Source organism: Caretta caretta, chromosome 13, assembly GCF_965140235.1.
Source record: "Caretta caretta isolate rCarCar2 chromosome 13, rCarCar1.hap1, whole genome shotgun sequence".
NCBI lineage: Eukaryota > Metazoa > Chordata > Testudines > Cheloniidae > Caretta > Caretta caretta.
The window spans coordinates 29,922,738-29,948,074 of record NC_134218.1 but is presented as its reverse complement, the minus strand read 5'-3'; the positions used below and the strand labels follow the sequence as shown (position 1 = coordinate 29,948,074).

General features: G+C 46.7%; 1 protein-coding gene and 1 long non-coding RNA gene across 7 annotated transcripts in view; one reads left to right on the top strand and one right to left on the bottom strand.

Moving 5' to 3' along the window:
• The window catches only part of GSS (glutathione synthetase), a 24,350-nt gene extending 10,395 nt beyond the window's left edge, over positions 1–13,955 (bottom strand). The window contains exons 1-7 of one of the 5 annotated variants that reach the window (XM_048819818.2): positions 13,845–13,955; positions 8,064–8,294; positions 7,347–7,548; positions 5,222–5,367; positions 2,999–3,144; positions 1,095–1,170; positions 207–346 (exon numbers count right to left, since the gene is read on the bottom strand). In XM_048819818.2, coding sequence (XP_048675775.1) covers positions 207–346; positions 1,095–1,170; positions 2,999–3,144; positions 5,222–5,359 — 500 coding nt within the window. In that variant the 5' untranslated portion in view covers positions 5,360–5,367; positions 7,347–7,548; positions 8,064–8,294; positions 13,845–13,955. Of the gene's footprint in view, positions 1–206; positions 347–1,094; positions 1,171–2,998; positions 3,145–5,221; positions 5,368–7,103; positions 7,205–7,239; positions 7,300–7,346; positions 7,549–8,063; positions 8,295–13,844 lie in introns of those variants that run through there. The other 4 variants (XM_048819819.2, XM_048819820.2, XM_048819822.2 and 1 more) reach the window with 4 other exon arrangements.
• On the top strand, positions 12,249–25,337 carry LOC125622155 (uncharacterized). Of its 2 annotated transcripts, none has more exons than XR_012664736.1 (4): positions 12,249–12,619; positions 16,765–16,872; positions 17,505–20,353; positions 24,849–25,337. It is a non-coding gene; the product is annotated as an uncharacterized LOC125622155 (long non-coding RNA). The 2 variants fall into 2 exon arrangements; XR_012664735.1 differs by lacking the exon at positions 12,249–12,619 and adding an exon at positions 13,956–14,069.

Below are 25,337 nucleotides of genomic sequence, written 5' to 3'. Positions count from 1 at the left end.
GAGAAATGAGAAAATCACATGATGATCCCAGCTGACCTAGGATTTGTAAAACAGAAGTTCAAAGAGTTTGTGGATATTAAGAGGTTATGACAGGGTGACAGCACAAGACACACAGAGCATGCAGACTGATGGTTTGCTGAAACCTCCTCACTGGCTAAGCAATGAAGTATCCGGGACTGGCCTTTGTTTCAAAGGGGTTCCCTTACCGATGCACAGCAGTGGTTCTCGAAGTAAGGCCTCCGAAGCTGGCAGCAATGGTGTTTATTTCGATTTGCTTCAGTGCTGGAGTGCCATCTGCACCAAGGTCAACCATATAATCTGAGCGATTTATTCCTAAGAACACTGACTGAACGAGAGGGAAAATAAAATGCAAAATATAGCACACGGCCATTCCTCCACATCTCTGACCAGCATAGTGAGGCACCTCACTTGCCACAGGCCACTTTGACAAATTCACTTAAAAACCCCCTTTTTTAGGGCTGCAGCCAGCAATCTTCACTCTGGTAAAGTAACCACTGGTGTCGAATAGAGTTTTGGCAGAGTAAAGACTGTTGGTTGGGTCCTTAGCTTATTTCCTGCATTTATTTGGACAGACATATGAAACCCTTATCATTTCCCTCTTTCATATACATCCCATGGCAAGAAAAGGTAACTGATGTAACTGTGCTACAAAAGAAATTTAACAGTACAGGAAAGCCCTTATGTGCTACTTCTGACCCAGCTACATTGAACTGGAACTCAGCAAAATGCTCTTTTGAGACTTTCAGAAGACAACATTAGAAGTATGTATAATCACGGTCCTCTTTCACACAAGGTTAGACTGCTCCCAGCAATACCCACCAAAAATACTTAGAGGCATGATTGCTGAACGGTCTCATAAAATGGGACAAGTTACTCAAGATACCATAATCTAGAGAGTAGCCCTATACATCCTCCTACTGACTGAACAATTCAAAAATCAACCTGTAGGAGAGATCTTTCAAATTACCAAAAAACCCCAAACTTCCATTATGAAAGAAAGGAGAGTGGCTGCTAATGGGGCGGTGGGAGGGGGAGAGGAGGGAAGAAGGGGGAGACTACTTCCTGTGGGATACCTGAGCCAATCCTTCTTTCAGAACTTGCTTGTAGATTTTAAAGAGATGAGCTGTGAAGTCATCCACTTTGATGGTGCTAGAGAAAAAAAAGAGTATACCAATCAATTTACTTTGCTATAAGGGAGATAGATTTCCTCAGGTAAGGGCTTTATCTATTACATGGTGGAAGCTACAGGATACACTCCCCAGCACAATGCACAGGACTGTGGTCAGACCATGCTCTTGAGCATCAGTAAGAGCTGCACAAGCTCAAGCCTCACCTAGAGCATTTACAATGGCCCCTTGTGCCTAAGGCAAGAGTTTCAAGTGGTCAGATAACCCTTATCCACACACACAGCAATAGGGACCCTGATAAAAAGCTTCTCTGTGAAGAAGGTTCAGAGACTCATACAGTTAAAGGTCAGAAGGGACCGTCATGATCATCTAGTCAGTCGGACCTCCTGCATATCGCAGGCTACAGAACCTCACCCACCCACTCCGGTAATAGGCCCCCTAACCTCTGGCTGAGTTACTGAAGTCCTCAAATCATAGTTTAAAGTCTTCTAGTTACAGAGAATCCACCATTTACACTAGTTTAAACCTGCATGCGACCCAGGCCCCATGCTGCAGAGGCTCTCCCTCCCATACTCTCCCTCTGCAGCTGCCAGTGTGAATCTCTGTGAAGGAAGAGAGAGAAGACAAACAGAAGATAGAGAAAAGCAGCAAAGAAAGACCAAAAGTCTCCCCACTCCCACTGGGGTCTGGTATAATAATTTACAGTGCAAATTCTGGGGGCCACCACCAAATTCACATTTTGGTAGTTTACTGGCTGGCCATGCTGCACATCACTGTACTCACCACTGTATAACCCTTCTAGAAAGGGCCCTGGCACAAACTACATGTATGTTCTACTCCAAACAACTGGATTACTTACTAGCAATAAGTTGTTTACATAACACACTACCCTCACTTCCCCTGGCCAAAGGGAATCTTGGGCCTGGCCACATAGCTATAGGTATCAGCTACTAGGTTGGGGTGTGGACGTCTTTTCTGGCAAATGTCCATTTAGACAGCCCTGCAGGTTAGATGGCACAACCTTTAGTCCCTTTCCTCCCCCCACAAGGGTCAGAACAGATCAGTCATGTTGCCATAGTACAACAGCTCTTTGAACATACAAGGTGCACCCTCAGCTCCCCAGGATTACTAGACAGGTAGGGATAGCAACAGATGGAGCTGAAAGTCTGACAGAATTTTGGTCCAAAATTTGGGGGAAGGCCCAAGCATCTTGTCTTTGTGGAATATTCTATTACGTGGTCTGGCAATCAGAACCTGCAGCTCTCAGACCCTCCTGGCCATGCCACCAGCTGCCAGAAACAAAACCTTCAGCGAACAGCGGTACAGACAGCGAGATCCCAGTGGTTAACACTGAATTTAAGTCTCAAGCAGGCTCCCAGGTGGGAGGATAAAGTCTGTAAGACCATCTGAAGTGGAGCATATAGTGGGGCAAGAGAAGCCCTACCCATACCCCATTTTCCCATATACATCTTTTGCAAGGCCCAAAGAGACCCAAAACCCTTACTGAAAACAGCTAAAAAATACTAAATTTAAATAAGAATGTAGAGTCTAATGCACTTAACTACTTATGAACTACTGGCAATCATTTTATAAAAACTAATGTGGTGGGGAAAAGGAGAGGTTAGTTCTGTGACCAGTCTGGCAGACAGAAAGTGTAACCTGTAGCAGAAGTGGTGTATTTATACCCTGTCTGTAACCTGAAGAACTTGAGGGACATCCATAAACTATCAGTAGAGATGACTGAAGGCAGCAACTCAAGAAGTAACAGCAAAAATGGACTAAGATTAAGAGTGATAGAAGCTTTACATTTAAAATATTTGTTTAGTTAACATATACAGTACAATACATACCTAGCAAGAGTGCGTTCCAGGAATTCCGCGTTCTGGCTAATAGCATCCACAAGTAGGTTAAAATCTTGCTGAACAGCATAGGCTTGTTCAAAGATGGTGCTTGGTACTACAGATGGGAGCAATGTAAAGGGAGCATAATTCACCACCTGCAGATAAGGGTCCAACAATGGAGAAGTCAGCCATTTTCCTCACACTTCCTTTTCCTAACAGACTGGGCTGAAATCTTCTGAAAGTGTGGCCCAGCCAGTTCTCATTTAAATGAGTCCCAATTTAAAACTGACATATTCTAGACTAGATCCTTACTTCATTTGTCCTTGAACAGACTATCCCTCAGTACACCACAGGTTGCATTGCCTGAACTTTGGCATGTCTACTTTTGAGTGTTTCATTTTACAAAACTTAATATAATGGAATTTGAGTTGGGAGACCTCAGTAGCAACTCCATAGTTACAGCTGTGTTGAACTTTTCATTTAACGGAGTATAATCTCTGTTTCCACTTTAATGGTAGAATGTAGTCTCCAGATTTACCACAAGTACTGTTCAAAGAACAACTGAATTTTATAGTATATCCAGTTCTGAAATTTATCTCTGAGGGTCTCATTATTTTTGACTCACTTTGGCTACTCAACTCCAGTCACTGCAAATTCCAGACTCGATACACCTCTTCACTGAAACCACATCCCAGGCATAAGCCACTTTGAAAACAGCAATTTTATACAGGACAAAAGTTATTCTCCTTGTTTGTCATAACCTTTTGTGCACGCCAAGAGAAGCCAACTCCTCTCTCAGAAGCCAATGTGTATGTCTGCTCTGCAACACTACCTCCTCAGCATCAAATCCTAGAATTCCCTAGGCCCCGGGGTGGACAAATTACAGCCCATGGGCCGGATCCAGCCCACCAGCCATTTTAATCTAGGGAGCGGGGTCTGGGGCTTGTCCCACTCCAGCCAGGGAGCAGGGTCAGGGGCTGCTCCGTGCGGGTCCCGGAAGCAGCAGCATGGCCCCCCTCTGGCTCTGACGCATAGAGGCGTCCAGGGGGCTCTGTTCCGCACGCTGCCCCTGCCCCAAGCACCACCCCCCCGTGGCCAGGAACCACGACCAATGGGAGCTGCAGGGGTGTGCCTGCGGACGGGGCAGAGCACAGAAGAGCTGCCCAGCCACACCTCCGCGTAGGAGCTGGAGGGGGGACATGTTGCTGCTTCCAGGAGCCACTGGAGGTAAGCACCACCCGGAGCCTCCACCTCAAGCCCCAACCCCAATTTGGTGAGCATTCATGGCCCGCCATACAATTTTTATACTCAGATGTGGCCCTCAGTCCAAAAAGTTTGTCCACCCCTGCCCTAGGCAGATGCTGATCTGTGAGAGACTGACTGGACAGCAGAGCCAGCATAAAACACAAAGATACATGGCAGAGACATACTCCACAGCATCACTGTCAGTCATCTCTAGTCTTCCTACAGCCTGCCCATGGAGATGCCAGGCAACTAGCCAGCCTTCAGCCAATACACAGTCCCTCTCTCTTACAGGCTGCTGGTGGACCTGATCAGGTCCACAAGCAGGATCCTGGTCTGACAGACCCTGCTTATAACACACGAGTTCCCCTCTGGCAAGTTACAGTAGGTTCACCAAAGGGAGAAGTTGCCTCCCAAGCAGAGCTGGTATCCCTGCGAAGTCCAGGCCATTTAAGGTGACACCATCCTCTTCTCCTTGTTCAGTTGTGGTGGTAGCTGAAGGTTCCTGAAAAGCAGAACCTCCCACTGACAAACTTCTTGGGATTTACCAGAAATGAGCTCTGCTCAGATATTGGGAGCACATCCATCACACCAGGACTGCCCCTGGGGAGAGTGAACACACAGCACTGACATCCACTGTTAAGCCACCACACCTCATGTTTTCTCATGGACAAATAAAACAGATTTTCATAATGCAGGTAGATCTCTCAGTAGAATATCTTAGTCTGACCACAGTTGGTATTATGGAGTGTGGTGAAAGCTTACTCTGCTATTGTCTCAACTCTGGTTAGTCTCCTGTGGAGCTGTGCAGTTACTGCAAAATATTGCACATTTCATGACGACTCAATAAACAAGCCTCATCACCTGCAACTATCTCCCTCCCAAGACCTTGTCCTATGGGGCAGAAATCCTGCTGAATCATTTGATCCTTTTCCAAGAATGCATTATTTCTATGTGAGAACACCGAGTAGTTAAATAAGCCGAGCTTACGTCGGATGAATTGGAATCCTCTTTGGTCCTCATCAGAACTCCTTCAAGCAATGCTGCATCCACAGCGATCGCAGCTACCTCTGGAATGAGCTGCTCATTGTGCAAAACATCTTCCCATAGGGCCAGGTGGGCAGTCATTTCAAATACTAAAGACAGAAGAGAAGTCACTCACAGGACGGGGAGGGAACAGAGTCCAGTGCTCTTTACCTGTACATGGCCTAACCTTTTTTGCTTAGTAGGTGATGGTGGTGGGGTGTGAAAGTGGTTGTTTTGTTTTAAATTAGACCAGATGGAACTGCAATTTTCTCCTAGCTTTAGCAAGTTCCCTTCTGTATTGAATTCTGGTCTGGATAGCAGAGGTGATATACGCAGGGTTGTTGAACAGGCTCTTAGCATAATATAGGCCTTAGTCAGCATTTCTTACTCAGGCAACACTCACACTAACTTCCCTGTGACATTTGCCCAAGAGCCAAACAGGTCCTCAGGCCAGGCACTGTAACTATCTTCCTGGGGCTTTTGACCCAACTAATTGTTCTAATATCACCTATTAAACATAATAGATGCATATTTAGAGGGAAAGGTATTGCCAGATATAGAAAAACTGTTTCTGTGGGGAGAAGTAGTAAAGCAGATACTCATGTTTTCATGACCCTTAGAAAACTGACTTAGCAGAGAGGTCAAGGACTAACCCAACTCTCCTATCTGCTCTACTGATTGGTACCTTGTTTGTGACCATCCAGAACATGGTTAGGACATAGCCACGTGGTTAGGAACTATACTCTTTTTACCATACTTGTGAACAGGGCTGTAACACAAGTATCAGGCTCTCACCAATTTGTAATTTCTATCATGACTGCCAAGCTGCATCTGTGTAACTTGCCCTCAGCTGCCAGAACAGTCTGGCAAAAGTACCTGAATGCGCCAAGAACCACATTTTTGCACCACAGAGGTACGGTTGAGCAAGGAAATATCATGCAGTGTTGATGCACTGAAATATGTTAGTGCTGTAACTATATCAGATGAGCATGTCACCATTTCTAATTACAATGAATACAGTCCTACATGGTGCACAGAACTGGTCCTGCCAGGGCAGGGTTGAGGCCTACTGATGAGGCAGCATGTATGTGGGAAGCTTGCATCATCATTGCTCAGGTTGTACTATCTCTGCAGATAAACAGAGACCCCTCAGGGCACAGATCGCGGCTTCTTTACGTGCTGTACATGCTGTACAAAGCATTGCTCACGTTTATTACAGCACTCTATAAATGTAACGGAAGTGTCAATAAAGCCTTTCAAGGCATAACGTCACCTGGAGAAGTGTCATGTTGGAAAGAGGACAAGCCTACAATCGCTATATAGACACCTGCTTTAGAAAGGAGTCAGTCATTTAACTGGTCAAGTTGAAACAGACATCGGTATTTAAGGTGCCTGCGTCTCAGCAAGGCACACAAAGCCCAATGAAGGGCTTCTCCTTGGCCACAGGATACCGCACCCTGGGCTGTGTGCCATTTTGTTTATAAGTCTAGTTGATAAACAATAAGCCATTTTAAATATACCAGTTAAGTTCATGACCTATTCATCCAAATAAGCCAGTCCTACTGGAACAAAGGGGAAGCCCCCCCAGGGCAGCCGCCTGGAAGTAGCAGCCCGGCGCTTTGCACAGCCGGGCCCACCTTACCCACAAAGCTCGGAGCCAGCACCAGCGTCTGGCTTGCTCCGTTATCCCGCCCTCAGCGGGTCACGGCCCGCCCGGCCCCGCCTGACGCCGAGCGGGGCCCGGGGAGCGTGTGACCCGCTTTCGCGCCTGCCGGCCCGCGGGCGCCTTCTGCCCGGCCCGCACCATGGCCGCGCCAGGGCGGCCCGGGGCAGCGCTGTGACTTACCCCGGGTAACGCTGCGCGCCCCCCCCAGCCCCGGGCCGCCGGGAGGACCCGGCCCGAGGAGCGGACGGACCCGGGGGTGGGGGCAGAGCGCGGGACGGCGCGGCCCGCCCCGGCCCCGCCCCGCGGGATCCCTCACCTGAGGCCGCCACTCGTCAGCGGACCGAGCCCGGGGAGGGCCCCCTCCCCCACCTGCCAGGGGAAGCGACCGGCCCCGGCCCCGGCCCCGCCCCCTAGCCCCCGTACCTAGCTCGCGGCACCGGCCGGCTGCGCGTGCGAAGGGAAGTGTGCTCTTGCTCCGCTCAACCCCTGATTGGACGCGCCTCTCTCAGCGCCCGGAACGGCATCGAGCGCTCGCCTTCTCCCATGATTGGCAGGAGAGTGGGCCTATCACCGGGAAGTAAGGAGGGCGGGCGAGGTCGCCAGTCAGGGCTGGACTCCGGACCAGCTACAGAAGGAATCAATCGTAAGCGGGAGGCCCCGCCCCCCGCGTACTCAGGCGCTCAATGCGCCTGCGCCGGGCTCTCAGTCAGGCCCTCACGGCGCTTGGCGCCCGACAAGGGCTGAGGAGCAGTGGCAGGGCGCGAAGCCGGGAGCCGGGCTGGCCTCGTGCTCTGATCCGCGCGCGCCAGGCTGCAGCCGCCGGCCGCTGGGCTCTGGCCTGGCCCGGGTGGCGCGCCGTGCCTTGCCGGCCTCGCTGGGGGCTGAGCCAGCCCCTCAGGGTGCTCAGGCCCCGACCATGCACATCGTTAAACACCCCACTCGGTGCCTGCCGCGGCAGCGTCTCCCCCCAATGCCCTGCCCTATGCGAGTTGCTGGAGGCCACCTGGGGAGCAGAGTCACCCCTCGCTCTCCAGCCCACGCTGGCCAGCTACCAGCGCTTCAAATCCACGTCCTCGACGGCGACCTCTCTCAAACACAGCCTTGGACCGGCCCATTTTTGTCCCACCACGATCGTCTTACCTGGTGCACCCAACGCCCCGTGTGCAGCCGCTCTGTTCCTGGAGCCCAAGCTGTCCTCGTTCAACCCTGGTCCAGGCACTCCTGATTCCCTCCTGCTCGCCGGCTGCCAAAGTCTGGAGGAGGGGAGGCCTGCTTAACGGGACTTCTGTGGTCAGCTGAAGCAGGGTTCCCTGTGTATCATCAGCCCTTGGAGTCTATCCCCTTCTCCTCAGTTCGATGTCCCCCCGATACCTAGAGAGACAAGGGGAGGGTGGTAATACCTTCTGTTGGTGAGAGAGAGAAGCTTGCAAGCTACAGAGAGCCCTTCTTCAGGTCTGGGAAAGGTCTCCCTGATACCTACACAGCTTTGCTTCATGCTTCCAACTTCTCTCACTACTGAAGAAATGTGACACCAAATTTTTTTAGCATAGGCCAACATCTTGGGACAGAAAGTGATCCACAGGCCGAGAATAGGTTCCTCCGTGGGCCCAGTCTGGGATGCTGTGTCTAACACTGAACTTTTTCTTTAAAACTCCCAATGTTGCTATATGACTGATTCAGCTCCATTGGGGCTAGAAAAAGCGGGAGCACTAACGTAGACTGACTGCTGATGCTTTTACCACTGTTGTCCAACTCTGCTTAAAGCAGGTCTAGCTGACACAAGGCTAAAAATACAGGCAGCGAGTTTATAACAGCACTCCCACCATTGGAGGGCACCAGCACTACAGCAATTGTGGAAGATTTGAAAGAAAAAGCTCAGACGCTAGCCAGAGAGAAAGAATCTAAGCAAAACCAGCAGCTCCACAAATTTCTGCTCTTTGCAGTTCATAAATCTTCATCTATTGAATTTACCCTGAATAGATAAATGGTGAGTGGTGTCTCTCATGAAGTAGGTTTTCCTGTCAATGAGGAAAGAATGAAAGGGGTGGGGGGATAGGACTTTTTAATGATAGTGTGGCTCCTAAGAACACTCAGGGAAGCTCGGCCTTAGAACCATACAGATGGGTGAAGACTGTGTTGTTACCTCTGAGGTCCATACATAGTAAGAGATCTGTGAATGATCCAAAGAATCAGCTGAGCAGATTACTTCAAATAGCCAGAAGGTGTCAGACCTAAGTAATTGGTGTCAAGCTGCTTCCAATAATCACAAAGGTCATGATGCAAGTATTTCACACATGGCAAAAGACAGCACTGCAGAGCCATCCACGCCACATCTTGCTTCAGCCCCATCAGGATCATTGGTCTGTACTTCTCTGATCTCGTTGCTTGTAAGAGCTCTGATTAAGCTCATGAAGGACCAAGCAGTGACATTTACAATAGCCACCATCTGGCCAAGAAGACTCTGGTGTACCAGTTATTGGTGAGCTACTGCTCTATCACATGTCATGGATCTTCTGTTTCAAAGTCTAGTGCTGCACCCCAATCCAGCAGCCCCCATTTTGTCATTCTGGTTGCTGCGAAGCACATATTAACAAGGGGGTATTATACTATGATGAAGTAACAGATGCCATTACATTTTTCAGGAAAAAATCCTCATATAATATATGTCAGGATAGGGAGAAAGTTTGAACACAGGTGCTATGAGGAAAAGCAAGAGTTAATCAAAGGCTGGAATCCCTGTCATCTGGGAAGTCCTGCAAAAAAGAAGGGGGCATAAAAACTGCGTCTTCTTACTCAGCAGGTCTGCTTTGTGTATATCAGAGCTAGAGCTGCTGGTGACAAATACAAGCTTCTTCTATTAAGAGCCAACCACAGTTGTAAGGCATGTGACAATTCTCCAAAAAAAGGCAATTTTTTGGAGTTTAATTTACCCACCTTACACCCACCCACATCATATATCATTTGAAAGCTTATTTTATGTATGTTTAGGTAAGGCATGATGTGGAGCTGTCAAGTGATACTGTAAGTGAAACAATGGTACCCAAAAAGAGAAAGTGTCATTTTTTGCACAGTTCCAGAAATACAGCAACACGATTGAGTACAGCTTTTTACTGTTTAAGTTAATTTCAACACCTTAACATGGTGTTTATTGGTTAAAGCTACCATAGGATAATGTGTTAAAAGATTTTTATTGGTTTTGCATGGGCAAGTATTTTTTTCCCAGGATTGATTAAGCTGTTTAGCGTGTGGCAAGAATGGCCAATATCAACATTTTCCAATATACTAACATTAAATGTTTTCGCATTGCATACAGTATTCTTAATTGTCAAAGTATCTCACATGTCATTCTAATAGTTTTTTTATATTTTCAATTGAAATTTGCTGACCAGATCAATCTCAGACTGAAGGTTTCAGAGTAGCAGCCCGTGTTAGTCTGTATTCGCAAAAAGAAAAGGAGTACTAGTGGCACCTTAGAGACTAACCAATTTATTTGAAGGTTGTGCACCAGCAGCATAGATTGGATGCCCGTAGTTTGTCCTGAACAGTGGGTAGATATAAATGTATGTGAATTCCTAATGTAATGCTTCTCCATTTGTAAGCTTTTGTACATACAATGTAGCATCTAGGCTGCCTGGTTGAAGGTTTTAATTTGTAATGCATGCAGTACTAGCCTTTGAAATATTCTAGAAACTAGCTTTTAATTTAGTGATATTTATGCACACTTAGTGTTAGAGATGATCATACAAAGCTTTATATTGGGCTACAATCAAAGTGCTCACTAAACAAAAATGGCAATTTTGATACTAACAGGCCTAATTTATATCTAGATTAGCATAAGCCTGTTTACTTGTACAAAATGAAAAATGGTGGTAATGGTGACAGTAATGCTAACAAGATACTTTGAGAATTTTAACTCTACAGGAAAGTTACACTATATGAAGACATGGAGTATACAGACCCCTTAAAGCTTACATCAAAGAGAAAAAGATTCCCTACAAACTTAAAAAATGTTTGTCAAGGAAATCAAAACAATACAAAACTGTCCAAAGCCACCAATGCTGGACAGAATTCTGTGATGCTGGCAGCAGAAGGCAGGAGAAATTAATAGTATTAGCATAGGATGCCTTTTCTAGTTTAGATGATGTGCCACCAATACTCTATGACAGGGCCTGCTTTCAGAAATACACAAGAAAATAGACTTTGACACATGTCAGAGTTGTAGTGAACCCAGGAAAGAAAACAGACAATCTGATCAGACAGCATCATATTCACCCGCTTCCAGAGTATGCACATCTTCCAGTGATTGGTCCTGTTGCATCATTTGCTTGATAAAAAACACACAACACAAGAACCCTAATAAAATAGAAACACTGTAGAGAGCAACCAATATCAGAGAGGCAGCACTTCAAAGAAGAGATGATGATATGTTGTGCAGAAGAATACCTGTGGAAGACTTGATTGCTAAGGATGCAATTTATCACTCAACATGCCTTTCTTCCTACTTGAGTAAAATGAATCTTAAACTAAAACTATCTAGTTACACTTCAACAATACAGTCATCTTATGACACTGCATTTCAATCAATTGATTGAAAAAATGTATATAATATCATTATCCAGCAAGAAGGCTCTTCTATCCAAGCTGCTACAAAGATATAAAGCCCTACTTCTCTCAGATGTAGAAACTGCAAGCAATTGCAACAGCAAGATCAGAAAAACATTCTGGTTCTGCAATTTCATTCCATGCACAGCACGAACTAGGCAAATCTACCTTTGTTCTATAAAGTGCAACAACATTAGCTGATGCTATCCAAGCTACTAGTAAGCTGAAGCAGGAATTTAAGACATCCAAATGTTTGGTCTATGTTCTTCTGGTGAGGGAGCCTGATGAATAGCTTTCAAATGACTAAGTGGTTTTGTATAATGCCACTTAAATCCTTCAGTCTGAAATAGCTAAAATGAAAGCCTCAGAATATTATCCAAAGCCAGATGATTGTGGTTTAGAGAAGTCATCTACTTTTGTGCCCCAGTTGATGCAAGAGTTTCTTTGTCCGTTCGTTGATGGATAAAAATGTATATAATTCACCCAGCAATGACTACCATCTTTCAGAAGACATTCAAATAATTCACCACTGCACATAAACCATGCTGCACCGCTACACCATGAGTCTGGGGCCTGTAATTTAATTGACAGGCTACACCTCCACTGATATCAATTATGATGAACGGAAGCAATTCATCACTAGTGCTGCAAAAAACTGAAGTAAAAAGACTCCAGGGAGATGTGTTCATTCCAAATGGAATTGTACCACTACATGCGGATGGAAATCTCATCCATGAAGGAGATAATATAATCAACATGGAGATCCTTGACTGAAATAATATCTTTCATTCAATGGATAGAGTGGTATTTCAAGAACAGTCTCCAGATAGTCCAGCATCACAAGAAATATCACTGAAGTGTGGGGAAAAAAAATGTCACTCTACCCAGGCAGATTCTCTTATGCAGTGTTTGAAAAACCAAAAAATGTCCAGCACCAGTTCACCATGAAAAATACTTGAGAAAATCAACTGTGTCTGTAGTCAGAACAATCTTCCCTGCACAGAACTGTATATACCAAGAGAATAAAGAATGTGGCAACCCATGATGATGATGACTAGAAATGTCACCAGTGCTGTTACATTTCAATGATGCCTGTACGTATTTATTATTAGATTTTTTTTTTACCCTTTAGATTGTTGTTGTGATACTTTGAGGTCAAAAGAAATCCAAATTTATGTCTTAAAATAATACATAGTCATTAAACAGAAACTAATGCAAATATTTCAAAGTGGTCATTTTAATGTGTTGATAAATAATGACGCTATCCCTGTTTTTTATGGTAGGGGCACTACTTGACAGCTCCACAGCAAACCTCATCTTCAAGTACACACAATAAGCTCTAGAATGATATATGATGAGCGTGTGTGTAGAGAGGGTACATTAAACTGACCAAATCAGTGGTGTCTGCTCCTCCTTTATATCAGATGAGAAAGCTGGAGTCTATTTTGCCTCACACGTCAACAGAATTATTAACTAAGTTCCATTTGCAGCATCTTAGTGATTGGTGATGTGTGGACCAGAAGTGTTCTAGATGGAACCTGTGTCATTGGCATGTGGGGTAGATCAGTTTTTAATTTGTAGATTCAGCACTTTGGAAATGGAATCAGCGAGACAAACCTAGAGATGCCTATTGTGAAGTTACTAGCCCTATTCTGGATCAAATTCAGCTCTGGTGTATGTGCTCACAACTCCCAGTGAAGTCCAGTAGCGGTCAGTGAAGTTAATGGAAGGTATGCCCATTTACCCCAGGGCCAAAAACCAGAAAAAGGCTCTCTTACTCCACAATGAGCATGTCCCCACAAAGAGTTATTCCAGAATAGCTGGAGTGCTTTAAATTCACACCCTACCTCACTCCGGCTGGGGGAATAATTTCTCAGGTAGACAAGCCCTGCACCTTGCCAGTCCCTAGGGCCAGTGCGGGCAGGGAGGCACTGCGCAGAGCTTCACACTCCCCTCGTTCCCCTTCCCAGGGCAGTTAAACCGCAGAGACCCCCACGGAGGAGGAGGGAAGCTCAGCCTGATGCTATCAGCTCTCTCTTCTGAGCTGCTCACTCGGCCCTTTGCTTACTGCCCGCCCCAGGCGGTCTGGCCCTGTCTGGGCGCCGGGGCGGTACTGTGCCAGTAGCGCATGGGGATGGGGGTGCCACTTGGCAGGGAGGTCTCCTGGGCAGGGCGCTGACTTGGGAGGCTGGTACCCGTGGAGGGGCCCCCTGGCTGCAGCCCCCCGTGGGAACAGACGCCCCCCGCTGGGGGATGAGCGCCCAAGGGCGAGGGGAGTCCCAGGCGGAGGGGCTGGCACCGGGAGGTGCGGGACCCTACCTGACACGGAGAGTCCCCGGGCGCTGCAGGGGGGCGGGAGGCAGAGTCCCCGGCCAGTGCCCCGCGGGGGGGGGGTGAAGCCGGAACTCCATCACAGTGCCGTATGACGTCACCCCGCGGCGCTGTGAATCATGCTAATGTCACGCAAATCCCCCCCGGGGACCCGGAAGCGGCGGGCGCGGGGGCAGCAGAGGCCATGAGCCGCGGGAGGGGCGGAGCCTGCGGGTGAGAGGGGCGGAGATCGACCCCCAGGGGGCGGGGCGGGGCAGGGCCTGGGGCAGCTCTCCCCATGGGGCTGGCAGGGTTGAAGATGTATAGGGGGAAGCTCTCTGAAGGCGGCTGGTGTGGTTATGGGTGCACGTGGGGCAGCTCTCCCCATGGGGCTGGCGGGGTTATGGGTGCACATGGGGCAGCTCTCCCCATGGGGCTGGCGGGGTTATGGGTGCACATGGGGCAGCTCTCCCCATGGGGCTGGCGGGGTTATGGGTGCACGTGGGGCAGCTCTCCCCATGGGGCTGGCGGGGTTATGGGTGCACATGGGACAGCTCTCCCAGTGGGGCTGGCAGGGTTTGGATTGCATAGGGGCAGCTCTCCCCATGGGGCTGGCGGGGTTATGGGTGCACGTGGGGCAGCTCTCCCCATGGGGCTGGCGGGGTTATGGGTGCACATGGGGTAGCTCTCCCCATGGGGCTGGCGGGGTTATGGGTGCACATGGGGCAGCTCTCCCCATGGGGCTGGCGGGGTTATGGGTGCACATGGGGTAGCTCTCCCCATGGGGCTGGCGGGGTTATGGGTACACATGGGGCAGCTCTCCCCATGGGGCTGGCAGGGTTTGGGTTGCATAGGGGCAGCTCTCCCCATGGAGCTGGTGGGGTTGAAGATGCATAGGGGAAAGCTCTCCCCATGGAGCTGGTGGGGTTGAAGATGCATAGGGGAAAGCTCTCCCCATGGAGCTGGTGGGGTTGAAGATGCATAGGGGAAAGCTCTCCCCATGGGGCTGGCAGGGTTGGGGTGCATAAGGGGCAGCTCTCCCAAGGAGGCTGGTGGGGTTATGGGTGCACATGGGACAGCTCTCCCCATGGGGCTGGCAGGGTTGGGGTGCTTAAGGGGCAGCTCTCCCCATGGGGCTGGCAGGGTTGGGGTGCATAAAGGGCAGCTCTCCCAAGGCGGCTGGTGAGGTTATGGGTGCACATGGGACAGCTCTCCCGGTGGGGCTGGCAGGATTTGGATTGCATAGGGGGCAGCTCTCCCCATGGAGCTGGTGGGGTTGAAGATGCATAGGGGGCAGCTCTCCCCATGAAGCTGGTGGGGTTGGGAATGCCACTGCTAACACCATTTTAACTGTGGCAGCAATGTCAGAAGCTAAAGTGTAGATGGGCCACCAGCATTTTTAACACCTGTCAGCTGGATCTACTGTAAGAAGGGTTATGTGTGATGGTGTTAATATGCCACCAGTGCTATCTACATGAGGACTTCCAACATTGCTACCACTGGTGGAACAGAACACATGGCACTGGAGGGATATTTTTGGAAAAATGATCTAGTTTGGATAGGGCCTTTGTGAAACTGATTTCTGTAAGAAATAATAAAAAACCCACCCTTTTTATTTCCAAGAGCTAATTAATTTCAATCTGCTTAGTTCTCAGAGGGGAAAAAGTTATAGTTGGAAGAAGATGTCAGTAGCAGAAAGAAAGAAACAAATGAGCCCTCCTGAATGTTTTCATTGTCACTACTTGAAAAGGGAGGATGGTATCCCCTTAACAAACACAAATGACATTAAGCAGTTGAATGAGGATAGAGACAATGCTTAAAATGTGTGTGTGGGGTGACCCACAAGGGGTTGCAGGCAGGGTGGCCTCTCGCACATTCCCAAAATGCCAGACATTCTGGTACTTCCAGAAACAGTGGGCCTGTTGCTGCCATAACCTTGCACACATGGTGCATGGGAGGTCATGCCACGTGGGGGGGCCATTTGGAAGAGCATGCTGCCCTGCCTCCGCTGGTGTGACCTCGCACACACAGTGTGTGCAAGGTCATGCTGGTTGGGGCAGAGTGGCATGCTGTCAATTATGGTGTTGCCTGTCTGATACTGGACAAAACCACATCTGGTTTTGCCTCAGTATTGGATGGGGGACAGACAGTACAAAAGCAGGACTGTCCAGTTGAAAAGCAGATGAGTGGCCTGCCTAGTTGCAGGCCAGGCAAAAAAATTACTTTTTAATTGTGCCAGGTTGCTGAGGCACACATTTTAAGCACTGCCTTACCAAAGCTGCTGCTCCCAGATTAGAATAGACCGCTCAGTTTTTTCAGACTGAATATAGATTAATTCTCTCATCTGATTCTTATTATTTCACTTGTCTTTAAATGGGAGCTGCTGATGCTTCACAAGATGGTGGAAGAACTAGATGACCAGATCTTTTATGTTTCCATCTCTATGTAAAGCTGTGTAGTTATGCAGTAGCCTATGAATCCTCTGCCAGATTTCTGCATCTCTTGCAACCTGGTGGTGATAGTGGTGTTATTTTTCTTCTTTTGCCAACAGTGAAAGAACCCTAGCTCTTTAGGGCAGACATCTTTGTGTTGTGTTTGTACAGCACAGTGGGGTCCTGGTCCACTACCACTACCAAAATACAAATTAACAATCACAATAATATCACTAGGGCTCTGAAAATCTATAAAAAGACACAGAGCCCTACTCTGTCTGAAAGAGGTGCCCTGAGGGCTCCATCTCTCTTTATCTTTCCCAATAATCATAGAAACCCTATTGAATACATTGTGAGGAGTGGATGAATTAGTCAGGTATCTTATTTAATTATTTGACATCTCTACAAAGGTCAGATTTTTTTCCATCAGTGGCATCAACCTCCCTGTTCCAAGGAGTTATTTTTTCAAAGCCTCTTCTAATATGTTTATATTGTAGGTGCTATGTCCAGCAAGAACTCAGCATGGTGTGACGTTGCAAATGAATCTGATTTTTATTCTTGTTCCTGGGAAGCAAGCTTTTCACATAGTCATTGTAGCTGCAAAGGTAAAATGAAAGGCTATAGAACCTTGTCTAAACTTTCAGGAGTGTTTTAGTTTGAAGAATAAATAGTGAATTATTAAAGAAATGAATATGAATCTGTTTCTCTCTGGTGAATTTGTTGCGGATACTTTATAGCAAGGATTCTCAAACTTCATTGCACCACGACCCCCTTCTGACAACAAAAATTACTATGTGACCCCTGGAGGGGGGACCGAAGCCTGAGCCCTGCCGCCCCAGGTGAAGGGGACCAAAGCCCATGCCGCACTGCCCCGGGGGGGGGAGAGAGAGGGGAGCAAAGCCGAAGCCAAAGGGCTTCAGCCCCAGGCAGGGGGACAGTAACCTGAGCCCCGCCACCCAGGGCTGAAATCCTTGGGCTTTGGCCCCGAGCAGTAGGGCTTGGGCTGTGGTCTTGGACCCCATCAAGTCTAAGCCAGCTCTGGTGACCCTATTCAAACGGGTTCCCGACCCACTTTGGGGTCCCGACCCACAGTTTGAGAACCGCTGCTTTATAGTAACATATCTTGCCATTAGTTAGTATTGTAAACGATGATGATTCCTTGTGATATATTTTGTAAGTGTTCTATTGTAAAGAATCATTTTTAGTTGAAAATAACTTCTAAGTGTTTCCTCTCTAGATTTAACTGGTTCTGACAGTGAAAGTGATCTTCATACTTACATTGATATAAAGGATCAGTGCCATTCACTGGGAGAAGAGAGGGAAAGAAGCAAAAGAACCAATGACTTGACAGAAGCTCTTCTGGTCTCAGGAAACAATCAGACCAACAGAAAAAATAACGGCAGGGACTATCTTTTACTACAAGGGAAAAAATCACAACATTCTAGGAGCAGCCAAAAAGAAAAGGTACCAAAATCCATACCACCTTCTACATTTAACAGAAATCAGACAATTGATCACCCATCTGCAAGTTGTTCAGCAAGAGTGCTTCAGTCAAGGTCTGCCTTATCATCTCGAAAAGATTTACTTTCCAAAAGTGAACCCTCCCAGCTCTTCAGTACTGAGCACCCAATACAGGAGCCAGCCTTTTTCACAATTAAGAAAGCTTACATAGTTAATAAGCTACATCAAAAGCACCTGTCAGCTGATTCTCCTCCAACCTCAAAGTGCAATAAAGCTGTGCAGGCTTCTTTCACTTGTAGAGGGGAAGACCCTGGTGAATGTATTGTTTGTGAATGTTCAAAACAGTCACTGTTAAAGGAAGAGGGAAACAGAAAACTAGACAAGAAGAAAGTTGCTGTGTTTCATAACACTGAAAGTATTGCCCATCAAGATTTATCTTCTGGTGAACTGGTGAATGGACATTTACATTGTCCGTTGGAAGCAGTGACTGATAAACCTGTCAAAGCACAGACCTCCAAGCATTGGTGTTTACCCATTAGTTCATCAACTTTTGTTATATCTCTAGCATTGGAAGCAGGTTACTCAGTTCCATCTGTTTCATTAGCAGGAGCTGAAACAAAATATAGTAGTTCTTCAAAGGTTAGGAAAGTCAGAGGCGATGCAAGTAGACCTGTCTTAGCTTTCAAACTTAAAGAACCTGAGCTTAACCAATATTTTAACAAGTTGTGTATTTCTATAGTTCCAAATCCTGCGCACTTAGAAACTGACACTCAAAAGCAAGCTATTCCGTTTACTGGGCAGGTAGGACTCCAACAAGTCCCAGGTCCTGAAATCAATCAGCCGCTGGAAACGCAGACAGATTCATCTGATTCTGACATTCCCGGAGCTCAGATAGAACAAGCATCTTCTATATTTAAACCCCCATCTGCCAAGCAGTTCTTTGTGTCCTCTGAAGATACACAAGATACAGTTTGGCCTTCTACCTCTTATAGTGTTCAAAAATTTCCCTACAGAAAAGGGATATCCATTAAAGAGCCCTTTGAAGAGCAGAAACATCAATTAAAAGTCTGCAGATCCATAAGACATCCTATTGTGTCTACCAAACCCAAAGAAGCTCAAAGAGATCTAAGATTTATAAACAAACCCTACATCTCTTCCAACCTTGACAACACAAAGACTTTGGATATTGAACCTTTTAAGCAAAAATCTGGTCACTACAAAATTGTGAAAGAAACAGAAACAGGTAAATTGAATAACGTGCCCTTATCAGAAGCTGTTAAGTGTCATTGCAGTCCTCTATCTAACTTGAGTGTCAACCTATATCCAAAGCGGACATATTCTGGCATTGAGAAATCCCTGAGCATTAACAGAAAACCATCCAAAAGAGGTGGTGTAACACATAGACTTTCTGCACAGTCTCTGCTAAGTGATAGAGACAGTACTGAGGAGACCCAATACATCTCTCCTGCCAAAAGAAAAAAGGATTTGAAGATGCAGAGCATTCTGAACTTTTGTTTTGGGTGGCCGGGGGCACAAAAGAAACATGAGAGGTCACCATATAAAGGGGAGCTCTCTTACACTGCAGATGATCCAGAAATAAAAGAGGAAGGTCTTTTGAGCCAACCTTTACCAGCTGAGAGGAGGAGTCTGACTGCCCCATGTCTGCAAGATGAAAGAGCAAGTCAGAGTCTCGCAGATGGGACATTTCATCCTGAAGACAATTTGAACACCTTGGATTCTCCTTATACTGGGAATATCAGTAATTTTATGCAGCCACCAGAGCAGAGGAGTATGTTTCAGGCCAATAATAATGTACCCTTGGAGAAATTGGATTCTGAGTCTGCCTCAGTTCCTTCTGGAGACTCCATCCTGAAGAAACTCATGTTTTGCAGATGTGGACAGATGCCACAACATGGACTCTTCCCTACTGGAGATATTTTCCAGTCAGTTACTAAGAAAACCATAAGCAGCCATGCTACTGGTATGGAACCCTGCAAACCCGAGCCAGCAAGGGAGTGCAGCCATAGAGAAATACCAGATAACACGAATGAAACATACTGGTACAGTAACCAATCTGTGTTCCCAACTCATTCATCTTTGGAAAACATACGCAAGCAAGAAGCCACAAGAGGGCAGTTCACTAACACACAGTCTTACTTTGAGAACAGTGTTCCAGCAAAGACGGTGACAAATGAACTCCTAAAAGAAGGGAAGCGAATGGAAATGGGTGAAAGCAGGAATATCAGAAGCGATATGGATGCTGCCGCTATGCAGCAAATTTGTGCACATGGCATGTATGCTGCAACACCTTCTGAGGATGGTGGGAGAGAGAAAACCCTACCAGAGTATTCCATATATCACCCCAACTGTTACCCATCCTGCCAGCCTGCTGCTACCCAAAAACTAGGCACATCAAGTGACTATTATAACTGCTTCAAGTCAAAGCAGAAAGAACCCGAGAGTTACTTGAGCATAGAGAGAGGGTTTACAATTGATCCTTGCCTGGGGAATAGGAGCCAATGCAAATGTTCTCAAGAAATCCCCCTTCCCTACCTGGAACAAAGTATCGCGTATGAGGAAAATAGAGCTACGCTTCCAAAGAGAAATGACCCAGACCTAATTCAGGTTTGTACCAATTCAAAATAGTTATGTTAACACATGCAAACGTTCAGTGGAATAACATTAAAGATTTTGTTCAGTACCCCCAAAAGTCAGAGCATTCCCTCAATACATGCATCCTGCAGTATGTCTGAAGAACTATAGAAGTTAAAGATGGAAAAGCCTTATTCTGCTCCAGCCCCAGTAGGGCAGGGTTGTTCTTATAATGCATTTTCAAGCGTGTTGTCCAAGCTAATTTTAAAGGTCCCAATCAGTGAGACTTCCGTCAAGACTGCAATCACCAGTGTAAAAGGTCTCATTTCTCTTGCTAGTCAGATTCAATTTATCTTTGCAATCTGTCTCCTTAGTGTTTACATCTTTCAGACACTTGTCATGTTCCTTCTTTCATTGCTATTTAGCCTACACTGTTTGTAAGTCAGTCCTTGAGACCCCAGCTCCTTTTCCTTGGTGTTCTTCAAATTTCCTGCATTGTTTCTGGGCCTCAGGTGAACTGAATGTAGTGGGAAGTGTCTGTCACCTCCCGTCTGCTGGGGCAGGCGGCTGCATCAGGTAGCACAGCTCAAAGAGTGGGCAGCTCTGGCTAGGCAGGGACGGGGGTACAATAATTCAGCATTTCCCCCACCCCCCAGCACTCCAGCAGCCTCCATTGCCAGGGCGCCTATAGAGTTCCTTTTGGAGACTAAAGCTCTGTGTGAACCCTGCCTTCCCGTGGGGTGAATGCCCACTAGCATATAGAGAGCTCCCTGGGGCAGGGAGGTGCAGGTTACACTTCTGTGTGCTAGCAGGAGTGAATCCAGATTAATGCAGCCATAGCTTGCATTTCCTAGCTTTGAGCAGGGAATGTCTCTCATTGTGCGTCTAGATGGTGTCCAGCCCCATGGTATCTTGGTTGGAGTGTCTAAGCGCCGCCATAAAACAAATAATAATAAGAAAAGTACTCTTAAACTCTCTCCCATTGTGCGCATGCATTTATAATACATTCTTTAATTACATGATTCCGTACAGGTTCTCAAGTAATACAAGACGATACTTCTTTTCACAACCTTAGACATACCATTTATCTATCCGTTTCATTAAAATGTTCTTTTACTCTGTCACATGGTATTTCAGTTAAAGATGCAAAGCTGGAAATGATTCAATTTCAGTTCAGTCAGTAATTCTCAAAATGACATTGTGTTAAATGCAGTGTTATAGCCATATGGATCCCAGTATATGAGAGAGACAAGGTTGAGCCAATAAAAGATATGACCTCACCTACCTTGTCTCTCTCATAATGTTAAACATTTGCAGTGAAGAACATTTGCTGCAGTGTGAAAGTAATGCCTGAACTGCAGTCAGACAGTTTTGTAACAACCTGTATTGAGAATGGAATGTGACTAAAAAGCTGCCTCAAAAAGAACTTCTGCTAAAAGGAAATATTGGGAAGTGAAGACCAAATAACAAGCTGTAGGCATACTTTTGTAGGAGGCAGGTTCTGAGCTAATGCAGCTTTAACCTCGTGATTGTGTGTAAAGAAAAAATTGCGTCTTCCTCTTTTATTTGTTCAGATTTATACTTACACTGCCCAAAAGAGCCTGTGTGCCAAGCTCTGAACACCCTGGGCAAATCCTTAGAAATACTTTGAATAAAATAACTAGACACCAGAAATCACCTGCAGGTAACGTAAGCCCAGCAGCAACGGAAATAGAACAAAGATTTCATCATCACTAGGGCTCCTCTGTGAGCATTTCCCAACCTCACCTCCATACTCTGTGATAGGTGCTTAATGGAACCAACTCGTTACAGTACTTACGATGCACTTCTCATAGGGCATTTATGAGACGAAAAAGTGAGACTCACTGAACCTATCGCAACATCTGACTGAAAAGAATGTAACTGTTAGAACACTTGAACACGACTGTGGTTTACAACCTGCAATGTGTGTGTCTAATATTGAAGTATATTCCATTCAAAAAACGATGTTAAAAGAATTGTGAGGCTGCAAAATGCAGCACTGAAGAATCAGGGAAAGTTAGTCTTGTATGTACACTCTTAACTCTGCCCCCTCATGCTTATGCTTTACAGCAGCGTACTCAGATTATCTGCTGTGCCAAGTTCTGATGTGGAGGGAAGGTGCAGTGAGCTATGGCGCTTTGACACTCAGGGCATTTCTGGGTCTGCGCTGATCTTACCAGCTGGCAATAGTTCCCAAGAGACTGAATGCTAGCTGGGATAGCAGGAGCACAGCAAGCTCTAGCCATTCCCTGACATGACCCCTAGGCTATGGCCAAATTACTTTCAGTAGAACTTTGGTGCTTTTGATAATGTTACCATACATTGCCTGTCTCATCTACTGTACATGCTGCCCACTGTGTCCGCTAAGGGCTCCGTTCTTTCAGTTAGAATCAGGGGAATTGCAAATTGCAAAAATTGGCCTGAAAACTAATTTGGATAAACCCAAAATTCTTCTGGTCACTGATCTGGAACACGCTGGGCTGTGGCCTCTAGCATCTTAGTGGGCAGCCACCCAGTCGATATTGCCAGTGATTTCACCTACCTCAGCTCTGTTGTTGATAACGTGAGGGGCATTGAGAAAGAACCTGAAGCCCACACTGCACAAGTGAAGTCAGTAATGGGGGAGTCTCGTCAAAAATGTCTTTCTCAAACCGAACACCTTGATAGGTATGAGGATATATAATGCTCAGTGGTCAGTGTTCTGCGCTAGGGGACTGAAACCTGGCCTATCACTGTCAAGATTGAAAAGAAGTTTGACACCATTGAGATGAAACATCTCAGCATGATCAAAACCATCAAATGGTACAAATTCAAGTCAAACGAAGAGCTCTACTTCCTAACTAAACAGGTCCCGTTCCCTGAAATGGCACCCAGTGCTCTCTAAGGTGGTATGGTCATCTGTTCCAATGCCTACCAGCTTCCCTGGGAGAATCATCTTTGACTTTGAGCCAGTGAAAACACACCCCAGGAGATTTAAAACACGACGACTGGATGGCATCAGGACTATCCCTTGCAGGCATTCTACCTGTAACGCCCCAGATTTGGCTCTGTACAGAGCACCATGGAGGCTTATAACGTGTTCGGTGGCTTCTACACCGTCTAAACAAGAATTAGCCAATTACAAACTGAATTTGGGCCTCGTTCTCCATTCCCCTGTGCCTGTGGAGTCACCTCCACCAGCACAAAGTGGGTGTACAGTACTTTCCTTCTGATCTGGGGGTATTGTACACCCACTTTGCACTGGAGTTAGTAGCTACACACAAGGCAGGACAACAGAGAATCTTCCCTCCCCACTTCACTCCACCCAGACTCACTACATATCCCTGCGTCATCCTCTGCACAACATCCAACTTGTGCACTTAATGAAGCCAGGGTCTGGTGGACAAACTAGCCAGGGTCATGTAATTAAAGATTTTTCTCATAATGCATATGCACAAGGGGAAGAGTTAAGGTGGTGCTACGGCTACGGTGTAGATTTATATTTTCAGTGGCAATCTGATCCAAAATGCTACATTGGTACTTTTGAGATACCCCTCTCTAGCACACTCCTGCATCTCACCTAGTGTTGTCTGGATGTGTGCTATTCACAAGTGCTGGGAAACACAAGCATCATGAAGTGTTGATGAGCAGATTAGGGATTTGCCAGAGTTGAGTTTAGTGGAGCAATTCAAGAGAATAGTGTGACCCCTTTTTGACTTGAGCAATTAGCCAAGTTTTGCAGTCCTGCAGGTTGTTCCACTGGCTAGAGCCAGGTATGTCTTTGGTGCAATCTTGTTTACTTACAAAGAATGTACAAAGTCCTGTTTCCCTGAACACAGCCAAAGACAGTTCCAAGCTTCTTTCCAGCCAGCAATCCACCTCCCCGAGAGGTGGGAGCTACATTGATGGAGAAGCTTCAGACCTATATCAGTATAACTGTGTCGCTCAGGGATGTGAAATCCATTCCCCCGAGCGACGTAGTTATACTGGCCTAACCCCTGTGTAGACAGCACTATGTCGACGGCAGAGCTTCTCCCATCAACGTAGCTACTACCTCTTGGGGAGGTGGATTGACTGTGCCGATGGGAGAAGCTCTCCCATTGGCGTAATAGCGTCTTCACTGAAAGTGCTACAGTGGCGCAGCTGCACGGTGCTGTGGTGCTGTACGTGAAGACAAGCCCTGAGTGAAAGGCAGCAGTTCTACCCACCAGCTGCAACAAGGTTTCACCCAACCTCAGCAACAGTGTCTTCTTCCATTCAGCAGTGTTTGGGAGCTGGACCCTTATCTGCTGAAAGATGTTCCCTCCTGGCCCTTTCCCTGCCCTCTCTGTTCACTAGTGATACCCATACTCAGCAAACGAGCGAAAGGACTGTTCGAAATGTAAAGCTTAAAGTGTAATTCAATGACAAACCAGACCCGTGTATGAACAGCACAGTGATCCTCTGCCTTCCCCTGACAGGGCAGGCCCCTTGCCCAGAGTAGCGAGGCAGAGTTTTTCTCTTCTCACTAACTGTTTCTTTTCTTTAGGATTTTTCACAAAACCATTGTGGCTGGAAAAGACCAGAGGAACGAGCAGGCTGCCTGGGAAGGCAAAGCTCAGTGTGGCCTGCCGGTGGGAGGGGTGCTGAGTGAAAACAAGAAGCAAGAGCTCAAAATGGCGGAAGTGATAATTTATGCCTAAGAACTTGGGCCTGTTAAATAGAGACTCTCCAATAAAGTGCACAGCAAAGCTGATTATTCCGAGGTGAGGCAGTGAAGTGTGATGGACCGAACTGTGAGAGGACAAAGCCCATTGATACTGATCTATAAAAAACAATGGTTCCCAGCCTCCAAATCAAATGTGCATTATTAGCCTTTGTAAAATCCTATCCCATTACAGGTCCCCTCTTTAATTAGATTGTAAACTCCCTGGCTGAACAGCACCTCGCACAACAGGGCATAGGGGCACTACAGCTGTACACAGAGCAAAGGGGCTGGGAACTGCAGGGTTCTGATCTGGGCTCAGGTTCCCTGTGT